Source organism: Hemibagrus wyckioides, linkage group LG14 (assembly GCF_019097595.1).
Source record: "Hemibagrus wyckioides isolate EC202008001 linkage group LG14, SWU_Hwy_1.0, whole genome shotgun sequence".
Taxonomy (NCBI): domain Eukaryota; kingdom Metazoa; phylum Chordata; class Actinopteri; order Siluriformes; family Bagridae; genus Hemibagrus; species Hemibagrus wyckioides.
This window is the reverse complement of record NC_080723.1, coordinates 4538957-4548980: the sequence shown is the minus strand read 5'-3', so window position 1 is coordinate 4548980 and position 10024 is coordinate 4538957. Positions and strand designations below refer to the sequence as shown.

At 41.0% G+C, this 10024-nt stretch overlaps 2 protein-coding genes across 3 annotated transcripts; one reads left to right on the top strand and one right to left on the bottom strand.

Annotated features, from left to right (window-relative positions):
* Nucleotides 1–154: 154 nt before the first annotated feature.
* Nucleotides 155–2935, top strand: gatd1 (glutamine amidotransferase class 1 domain containing 1). Its single transcript, XM_058408340.1, has 7 exons — nucleotides 155–294; nucleotides 505–581; nucleotides 666–771; nucleotides 1583–1690; nucleotides 1832–1923; nucleotides 2010–2103; nucleotides 2203–2935. The coding sequence occupies exons 1-7, from the start codon at nucleotides 246–248 to the stop codon at nucleotides 2316–2318; spliced, it is 642 nt and encodes a 213-aa protein (XP_058264323.1). The 5' UTR covers nucleotides 155–245; the 3' UTR covers nucleotides 2319–2935.
* A 45-nt stretch (nucleotides 2936–2980) lies between these two features.
* chid1 (chitinase domain containing 1) lies at nucleotides 2981–8204 on the bottom strand. Of its 2 annotated transcripts, none has more exons than XM_058408338.1 (13): nucleotides 8066–8204; nucleotides 7448–7574; nucleotides 6814–6963; nucleotides 6266–6398; nucleotides 6134–6178; nucleotides 5939–6045; nucleotides 5300–5361; nucleotides 5042–5134; nucleotides 4732–4833; nucleotides 3805–3957; nucleotides 3612–3692; nucleotides 3283–3322; nucleotides 2981–3185 (listed from the first exon to the last, which is right to left on the bottom strand). In XM_058408338.1, the coding sequence occupies exons 2-13, from the start codon at nucleotides 7553–7555 to the stop codon at nucleotides 3087–3089; spliced, it is 1173 nt and encodes a 390-aa protein (XP_058264321.1). In that variant the 5' UTR covers nucleotides 7556–7574; nucleotides 8066–8204; the 3' UTR covers nucleotides 2981–3086. The 2 variants fall into 2 exon arrangements, with proteins under 2 accessions (XP_058264321.1, XP_058264320.1); XM_058408337.1 differs by having other exon boundaries at nucleotides 7448–7571.
* Nucleotides 8205–10024: the final 1820 nt, after the last annotated feature.

The window sequence follows — 10024 nt, the reverse complement described above, 5'->3', positions numbered from 1 at the left end:
TAAAGCTGTGACTCTAGTTTCGAGAGGGAACATTTAGTGGGCAGATTCACAATCCTGTAATGATCAGTATTATGTAGCTGATGAATAAAGCTTGTTTTCCTTTTTTTGTTTTGTTTAATCGCGTGCCTTTCTTGACTTTTCCTTTATTAATGTACCTTATATTCTGTCATCACGGCTGTTAGCTCTTGAGAGGTCGTTAGTAAGGTTTGTTTTTACAGCAGTGAGGACCAGTGTAAACATTAAAAATGACATCCAAGCCCACGTGCCTTATTGTGGCCAGTGCATCGCCTCAAGGTGGGTCAGATTTAATATTATGGTGTTTAATATGCTATATATATATAGGGGTTAATATTTAGGGGTTAGGAGTTCAAATCCGAGCACCATCAAGCTGTCACTGCTCTGATATATATATATATATATATATATATATATATATATATATATATATATATATATATATATAATTTGATATATATCAAATGAGATATACTATTGTATTTACAGGGGTCTCAGCGCGGTCCTTCCAGCAGTGTTTCTCTCTCTGTAGTCCTGTGTTTAACCTGCAAACAGCTACACCTGGGGTGAGAATACACTTACAGTATTTACTACACATCCTATTGAATGGCCCTCATCATGAATACTTTATTTTGGCTTCCCTCTCACAGGGCAAAACTATTGACTTCGTCGGCATTGATGAAAACTCGGCTCGATGGGTTCAGGATTTCAGCGTCAAACCATATGCCACTCCTGCCAAACTGGAATCTATTGATGGTCAACCTCACTTTGTCTGTTTTACCACAATAAAATGCTTAAACAGTCGAATACCCTCAGGGGTTAGGCTTAGCCCCTTAGTTCCAGAGAAAGGAACTCTTAACGCTTTAGCATACCGAGACATTTTGGACAAAATGTCCCCTTCCTGTTCCAACATGACTGCCTTTACATGCACATGAATGTAATATGGAGATGACCCGCCCTTTCCAGCTATAACAGCTTCAACTCTTTCCACAAGGTTTAGGAGTGTGTTTATGGGAATTTTTGACCATTCCTCTAGAAGCGTATTTGTGAGGTCAGATACTGATGTTGGACAAGAGGGCCTGGCTGCAGTCTCTGCACTAATTCATCCCAAAGGTGTTCTATCAGGTTGAGGTCAGGACTCTGTGAAGTTCCTCCACACCAAACTCACTCATCCATGTCTTTATGGACCTTGCATTGTGCACTGGTGTGCCGTCATGTTGGAACAGGAAGGGGTCATCCCCAAACTGTTCCCACAAAGTTGAGAGCATTAAATTGTCCAAAATGTCTTGGTGTGAAGCTGAAGCATTAAGAGTTCCTTTCACCGGAACTAAGGGGCCAAGCCCAAACCCTGAAAAACAACACCTGAATTCAATGATTTGGAGGGGTGTCCCAAAACTTTTGGCAATACAGTGTATAATTGTGCAGAATTTCATTTAAATTCCAGGTTATTACACTTGAAAAGGGGATAAAATACTTGTGCAAGACACTGTAAATTGTAATGTTCTACTATATTATTTTTCATCTGTTTCTGTATTACACAAGCACTGATTTATATGTTACACTGCAGGTGCCCGCTACCAGGCTCTCCTGATCCCAGACTGCCCAGGAGCTTTAAAGGACCTTGCTCACAGTGGCTCACTGGCACGCATCCTCACACACTTCACCTCTCAGAAGAGTAAGACACCCTGCTGTCCAGTACAAACCGTATCAGTCATTGTGCAACATGATTTCTTAAAGAGTGATGAAACTGGGACACGATGATTGGTCAGTCACTTGAGCATGACAGAATGTGTGTGTGTGTGTTTGTATCTTTCAGAGCCTGTGTGTGCTGTGGGACAGGGGGTTTCTGCACTTTGCTGTGCCATAGAAGGACAGAAATGGATATTTAATGGATACAGCCTGACTGGAGTAAGTTTTAGGATGCAACAAATGAGCCGTCAGATGGACATAATGAACATTTCAGTCATTATTCATGTCGCTTTTCTTTCTCAAAGCCCTCTGTGTTTGAGCTGGTGCGCTCCCCAGATTTTGCCAACCTTCCTCTGATTGTAGAAGACTTTGTGAAAGACAATGGCGGATCCTACACAGGCGAGTTTGCAGGACCTCTGTGCTCCATCCTTATGGGCATCAAACACTTTCATGAGTTGTTATTTATTATACTAACAGAACTGATGTTGTATGTTGCAGCCAGTCAAGAAGATGCACTGCATGTGGTCCTGGACCGTCACCTAGTGACCGGTCAGAATGTTCAGTCCACCACAGCTGCAGTCAACAACCTGATCCTGCTGTTTAACAGCAGGTAAAATCCCTTGCCTGTCCGGATGCCCAGCACCAATGATACTGGGATACTTTGAAGGGAAACCAATCACTTCAAAACATTCCCGCTTTTGAAATCAATTTTGTCGTAATATAATCAATATATGCCAATCAATGAATAGACCCTGGAGATGATTAAAGATATGGCAGACATCCTGGAGAATTTAGAATTTATATTTTGTGTAGTAGTTTGGAATGAACTTAAGTTGCTAAAAGACTAAAAAACATCTAGTTTACCAAGTATAGAGTACCAGATTGCTAAAAAAAAGTTACCTGGAAAATTACCTCAAAAGCAGTGCAGTGTTAAATTTGAGCAGTCCAGTGATTAGTAGCTGTTTATACATTTAGGAACTGTAGCCTGGTGTCCGTGTGAAGCAGTGTAAATTACAGTGTGTATTATTATTCAAAATATAAATATTGCAATAATTCATCAGTATCTGTGATTGCATCCTGCCTTGAGGTGAAATATCATAAAGAAGTGATTACTGAAATTGCATTAATTACAGTATTGTACATACCCTGCAGTTAAAGAATGCTGATGAAACGTATATGGTCATTGATTTCTTTGAATGAATGAATGAATGAATGAATAAATAAAATTTCACACAAGTACACTAGCTTTTTTCCTTTTTTTTTTTATTTTTTAAAACAATAAAAATAATTTTATTGGCATGCTCAGTGGCATTGTCACAAATACCAATGTACCGTAAACCATCAGTGGTTGGAAGAAGGAATTAGGTTTTTGTGTGTCCTAATCACAGGAGGTCATAAAAATAATCCAAGCCTTGGCCAAGTTCCCAAACAGAGATTCCTGTGCCCAGTTCTGTTGCCAGTGCAATTCGTAGCTGGAGAGACTGCCAACGGGGGAGAGAAGAAGCATAGATGTAACTGAGCTGATGTTCTAACCGTGTTTGTCGTAATAGGGTTAGGGAGGGGATTAGTCATTCTTACCTTCAGAGTTGGATAATAGACTGTATGCTTCACCGAATTTCTGAAATATAAAGAAGGGAGCCACAGGGTTACGTAGTGTTGAGAAATTTCCTTCTGTATTTAGTTTTACAGTAACATCAGACTGAGCAAAAAAACTAAAAGCTAATGGTCTTCATGTATCCATTAACTCCAACCCACTGATGGACCTAAAGAAGGAAGCTGGTGGCTAGTATAAAATTTTAACCTAAAATCTGCCTCATTACAAGGTCAAAATGAAAAATAAGAAACCAAAAGAAAACTACAGGAACATTTCAGATGTGATGAGATGGTCTCCTGTGTGTATGTCTAACCTTTTGTAATTAAAATAGTGTTCTCCTGCATACTCATCCCAAACAAGTTTTGGTTTGACATCCTTCAGAAGCTCGATGTACCTACAAGAGACAAAGAACAGAATAAAGAAAGCACCCACTTGCTCACTCCCATACACACACACACACACAGATAGGTATTATAGCTTTGATGCTAAAAAGTCATAGGTCATACCTAGACCCCAGCAAGGGTTCAGCCCCCCCGTTGGCAGTGAAGTCGAGACCATACATGTTGAGGCCCAGCAGAATCTTGTGCCTCCACTGGCTCTGTGGTGCAAGCTGCAGCACACAATCTCTCATCCAGGGCAGTGGAGCACTAGGGCCTTGTCTACAGCACCGACACACAACATAAACCAAACACTAAGCAGAATGAATCCATAATTTCCACAGTTAAGTCTATAAGCATATATACATACGCCGATCAGGCATAACATTATCACCACTGACAGGTGAAGTGAATAACACTGATGATCTCCTCATCATGGCACCTGTTAGTGGGTGGGATATATTAGGCAGCAAGTGAACATTTTGTCCTCAAAGTTGATGTGTTAGAAGCAGGAAAAATGGACAAGTGTAAGGATTTGAGCGAGTTTGACAAGGGCCAGATTGTGATGGCGGATAGACTGGATCAGAGCATCTCCAAAACTGCAGCTCTTGTGGGGTGTTCCTGGTCACCCCAAAAGGAAGGAACAGTGGTGAACCGGCTACAGGATCATGGGCAGCCAAGGCTCATTGATGCGTGTGATCCGATCCAACAGACGAGCTACTGTTGCTCAAATTGCTGAAGAAGTTAATGCTGGTTCTGATAGAAAGGTGTCAGAATACACAGTGCATGACGGGTCACGGCTGTTTCGGCAGCAAAAGGGGGACCAACACGGTACTAGGCGGGTGGTCATAATGTTATGCCTGATTGGTGTGTGTATTATATATATATATATATATATATATATATATATATATATATATATATATATATATATATATATATATATATATATATATATATATATATATATATATATACACACACACACACACACACACACACATATATACACACACTGTATATACGTGTGTGTGTGTGTGTGTATTGTGTGCTAACCTGCCCGGACTGGAATAGTCATAGGTCATTAAGCTGAATGCATCAACAACAGGAGCCAGTTTTTCAAAGTCTTCTCTTCCAAACATGCCTGGTTGGTTTGACCTGAAAAACAGAAAGAAACCAGCGATTAAACTCATTCAAAGTACTTCATAGGTTTTGTTCTTGTTAAGAGTCATACAAGGCTTTTTAAATGTTGGTTTTTTGTTTTTTGCATTTTATGCACAGGTGTCATTGTACCAATGAAGGCAACATCACGGCAGTAAAAGGCAGGATTATTAGCAGGGTGAGTGATCATACGGTTATTACTTACCCAGGAACGATAGCTGGAGGTATGACGAGAATGCAGGTAAGCTTCCGAGCCTTCAGATAGTTGCACAGGTGTGTAACCAAGTGGATCAGCTCCCTGGATCACACACAAGAGGCACAGCACACATTCAACCATGTGCTTCTGCTAATGTCTTTAACAGAATGCTGACTATGCATTAACACAATCTAACTGAGACATGTATTTTGCTTCTGTTTTCTCTGAAGGACACACAGACACACACAAAAAAAAACCCAGACTGACTTTCTTTTGTTTCCTCCCAGCTGACTCCATAGTTCCAGAGTATAGCCATCGAAACTTTCAGCCTACAATACGATCAAAATAAAATAAAATCACAGTGAGATAAATACACAGCATGCAGGACTGTACAAACCTCCAAACTCCATTGCAAGTACTGTACAAAGGTCCATTTCATTCCTAAAAATAGGAACGAAATGGAAAGGCAATCTCAAACAGAAAGGATGACATATCATATGAATGAAAAAATACACCAGAGAGGTAACCGTTGGACTGAATGCCATGCAATTAGACAAGGCATTATCCTTGAAAGCAGCCTACGAGATAACAAGCACAGCAGCTGATATTTTTATTAGCATGAAAGTTGAAGGTTTGCTTTTTGATCAGAATTTACAGATGAGAAGTTGACAGCTGAACAAAACTAAAGGACTAAAGCTCTGCCGCATCACTCTCCTTAGGTAGAGATGAATTCCTATTGTTGCCATTATCGGTAAGCAGTGAAAACAGACTTGCTTTAGAGCAACACTGAATGAAAAATGGATTTAAATGTGATTAGAAATTTTCATATCCGAGTAGAACGGATCAGTCCTTCAATGAATTCTTTGTAATGAAAAATTACACACACACACAAATGACACAACGTACCTTTGCCACTTCAACGATTTCTCTTGTAATCTCGTCAATTTCATCCTCACTGTCCAGGACGTTCATGTAGTCCTGATAAGACCAGCCGTCAAATAACAGGCGAGGTACTACAAAACAATGTAGGACAGGTTAGTACGGTATCATAGAAAAACAAGAGAGACATTTTTATGAAGCTAGAGATTTAAACATACTTACATATTTTATTTTTTTTGTTTGCTTTCCTCACAGCCTTGACCCAACCTGTTACAAGACACATCATGCCACTGTTGTTCATTCAGCATGGTAGAGTAACAGTATGAAAGCTATATGAGATTAAGATGCACCTACCCTGGTCATGGTCATGCAGGCCGGTGATATGATAGCTTTCTTGTCCTTTGCGTCTGAGCTGGAGCCATACCGGAGACACGGAGGTCAGCTTAGGCCCGAAAACCTTAGCAACGTCATACCCATGGGAGTTCCACTGTAGGAGACGAGAAATAAGAAATGGAGACTTACAGATGAGATTAAAGGGATATGGTGTAAATAAAACCTGGGTATAGTTCAGTTTAACATTCAGTCATAAGACAGTATAAAATATTCAGTCAATATCAATCATTTGGATTTTTTCCCCCTTGTTCTGAACATAATAATATAATAATAAACATATCACTCAAAATAGTAGCTGAAATCCCATATATTCCAGGTGATTCACTGCTGAGATTATTCGCAGAGCAGTTTTCACTGTCTTTTGAGAGCAATATACTTTTCACACTGTGCGAGACGATCCTCTGCGGATCTCACCTCACAATTTTTCCTCGGTGTCAGAGAGATCATCATATAGTGGAAAGCTGACTTTAGGGGTATGAAATGCAGGAATGCATGAACAGAAAGTTTACCGGCGTGATGTAACCCAGCACTGATCCCTGAAAGTGACGTTTTGATATGGTCTGAGGGCAAAATCTTTTCTCTTCTCTCACTATATCCCTCCACTGGGGAGTTGTCACGATTAAACCCCGCTCCTGCACCGGCTGCTCCGCCTCAGCTGTCTGAGAGAGAAAGAGAGAAAGGAAGGAAGAGGGAGAGGGGAGAGACAGAGAGAGAGAGAGAGAGAGAGAGAGAGAGAGAGAGAGAGGAGGAGAGGCGGAGAGAGAGAGAGAGAGAGAGAGAAAGAGAGAGAGAGAGAGAGAGAGAGAGAGAGAGAGAGAGAGAGAGAGGGAGAGGTGGAGAGAGAGAAGGAGAGGGGGAGAGAGAGAGCGAGAAGGAGAGAGGGAGAGAGAGAGAGAAGGAGAGGGAGACAGAGAGAGAAGGACAGGCAGACAGAGAGAGAAGGAGAGGGGGAAAGGGAGAGGAGAGAGAGATGAAGAGGGAGAGAGAGAAAGAGGGAAGGGAAGAGGGGGAGAGAGAGAGAGAGCAAAAATATAATGACATCGTCTTTCGCACACACTTGAACCATGACCACACTTTATTATGACTGCCCTCCTTAATGCCCCTGCATTCTTTTTTTTACCCCAAGAAAAACAGACTCCTCACCTCAGCTTCCTGCAGTTTGTTGAGTTTTTTGGCATCTGTCTTTGAGAGTGTGCCTCTGATCACAGGGACTGATGTAGAGATGTAGAGGAACAACAGAACGGCTCTCATTTCACTCTGCTCTTTTCTGCTGGAGGAGAAAACAGTCAGATGCTAGTACATGTTCTGCGTCGCTCACGTGACCAAACAATACAACGTATATGTAAATACTTTCATGAATGGATACCACCGCCTGCTGAATTGTTTAAAATGTTTTTGATTCATGAGCTCTTTTGTTCCTATTTAGCAAAGAAACACTTCATGAAGCATTATGAACATTTTCATTAGTCTCAGCTACTCGATTCTGACAGCTTTAGTTAGCAAGCTACACCGTATCCGGGGAAAAAATGGCTGCATCCCAAATGGCTCCCTCTGTAATCTCATACTACACTACATAGCGTTTAGAAACCACTGTGTCCCCGCCCTACCTAGTTCACTTACATAATCATTTCCTATCCATTTGGGATATGGCCCTGCTTGTCAAAGCAGACACCTAGTAAAAGCTTTGATTTAGCGAACATTGACAACGGCTTTTTTCTTGCTATATGCTGTAAAATGAAAAGGAAACCAGTCATTACTTACCTTATTGCCTATATAATACGATTAGTGTTTAATTGTTCTGCAGAAATATAGCGCGGACTAAACAGTCTAACATGTCCGTGGTAGTCTACTAAAGGCACTGACTAGCTAGTCAAACAAGCAGGGTGACTGAGTGGCTTCACCCCGCCCCTCGAGAGCTTAGCCAATCAGATTCATCCGTGTCAAAGACCCATCAGAAACTTGCCGGACCAGGTATGTCCTTATAAAATGCAAATAACATACAATATAAAGATTATATACTTACATAAAAAGGATTCATTAAATCCCATGCCCACCTAAAAAGTAGTGATACAGAGACAAGATACCAGGAGCTGAGCTCAGAGTGACCAGGCTCAACCAGGACTTAGAGCTGAGTTTACAGTCCAAAACAAGTACAGCAACCCCCCATCCCCCCACTACTACCCCCCCACCCCAAAAGAAAAAATCCCCAGATAGTCGTCAATTCAAGTCAAGAACTTTTTATTGTCATTTCGAGCATATGTACTTGATGCAATACACTGTGAAATGAAACAGTGGTCCTCTAGGACCCTGGTGCTACATAAAGACACAGAACTACCTAAGACGAAAGAGAACTAAGGGCTAAAAAGTGAAAATTAACCTATTAATATGTGCAAACAATGCAAGACAAAAGACATATGATTTGGGACACCCCCCCATATCATTGAATTCAGGTGTTTTTCAGGGGTTGGGCTCGGCCCCTTAGTTCCAGTGAAAGGAACTCTTAATGCTTCAGCTTCATACCAAGACATTTTGGACAATTTCATGCTCCCAGCTTTGTGGGAACAGTTTGGGGATGACCCCTTTCTGTTCCAACATGACTGTGCACCAGTGCACAAAGCGAGGTCCATAAAGACATGGATGAGCGAGTTTGGTGTGGAGGAACTTCACAGAGTCCTGACCTCAACCTGATAGAACACCTTTGGGATGAATTACAGCGGAGACTGTGAGCCAGACCTTCTCATCCAACATCAGTGTCTGACCTCACAAATCCGCTTCTAGAGGAACGGTCAAAAATTCCCATAAACACACTCCTAAATCTTGTGGAAAGCCTTCCCAGAAGAGTTGAAGCTGTTATAGCTGCAAAGGGAGGGCCAGTAAAGAGACTAGTAAAGAGCCTGTTTTGTATTGAAATACAAAAGAAAAAAAAATCCAAAACACTCGACAAAAGCAACAGCTCAACAAAGTAAATAGACTGTTAATGTCTCTTAACAAAGAATATAAACACTGGAGCACAGTGACCGATCCTTAACTAAACCTGGTTACTAAAAGAAGACATACTGTGCACAAAATGGAGCATAAAAAAGAACCTTTAAACAACATTCCCTAAACCTACAGAAATTAGAGAAACTATTCTGATGCCAAACAAGAATAACCTCCTACACCTGCTAGCAAAAACCTATGTTAAACAGGTTTGGGAAGTGTTGTTGCGATGAAAGAGTAACCAGTGAAACAGGACCACCAACCTCAACAACACTGTAAATGTGTACAAAAATATATATGGGGGAAAGGAATAAGGAAATATATGTAGAAAAAGGTCATATATTTCTGAGAGCTAAAATGAGCTGTCAACTATTAAGACATCTCCACATTTGGTCATTCCTTCAGTGTGGTGGACTTAATTTATACACTATTTGGCAGACGCTCTTATCCAGAGAGACACACGATCACTATCAGCAAATAATAGTTCAACTAGGTCACAGATTAAGGATACCATGAGTCTAAAATTCTGTTGGAGTTGATCTAACAGATAGACAAAAACAGACAAGCAGAAAACAAGTGTTAGTTTAAGTCTTTCAGAAAGAGGTAAGTCTTCACCCCTTGTTTGAAGACAGCCAGTCACTCAGCTGTTCTGACGTCCATGAGAAGTGCATTCCACCACCCAGGTACCCGAACAGAGAAGAGAAAGAGTCTTGATGCATACCTACCCTGTACCCTGAGAGA

What these genes read in the sequence shown, in the direction of transcription:
- gatd1 (XM_058408340.1), top strand. Translation starts at nt 246, where the DNA reads ATGACATCCAAGCCCACGTGCCTTATTGTGGCCAGTGCATCGCCTCAA. An exon ending in GGCCAGTGCATCGCCTCAAG is followed by an intron (nt 295 to 504) that starts GTGGGTCAGATT and finishes TTGTATTTACAG; the next exon opens with GGGTCTCAGCGCGGTCCTTC. An exon ending in TGCAAACAGCTACACCTGGG is followed by an intron (nt 582 to 665) that starts GTGAGAATACAC and finishes TCCCTCTCACAG; the next exon opens with GGCAAAACTATTGACTTCGT.
- chid1 (XM_058408338.1), bottom strand. Translation starts at nt 7,555, where the DNA reads ATGAGAGCCGTTCTGTTGTTCCTCTACATCTCTACATCAGTCCCTGTG. An exon ending in AAACAAAAAAAATAAAATAT is followed by an intron (nt 6,046 to 6,133) that starts GTAAGTATGTTT and finishes ATTGTTTTGTAG; the next exon opens with TACCTCGCCTGTTATTTGAC. An exon ending in TCTATTATCCAACTCTGAAG is followed by an intron (nt 3,186 to 3,282) that starts GTAAGAATGACT and finishes CCCCGTTGGCAG; the next exon opens with TCTCTCCAGCTACGAATTGC.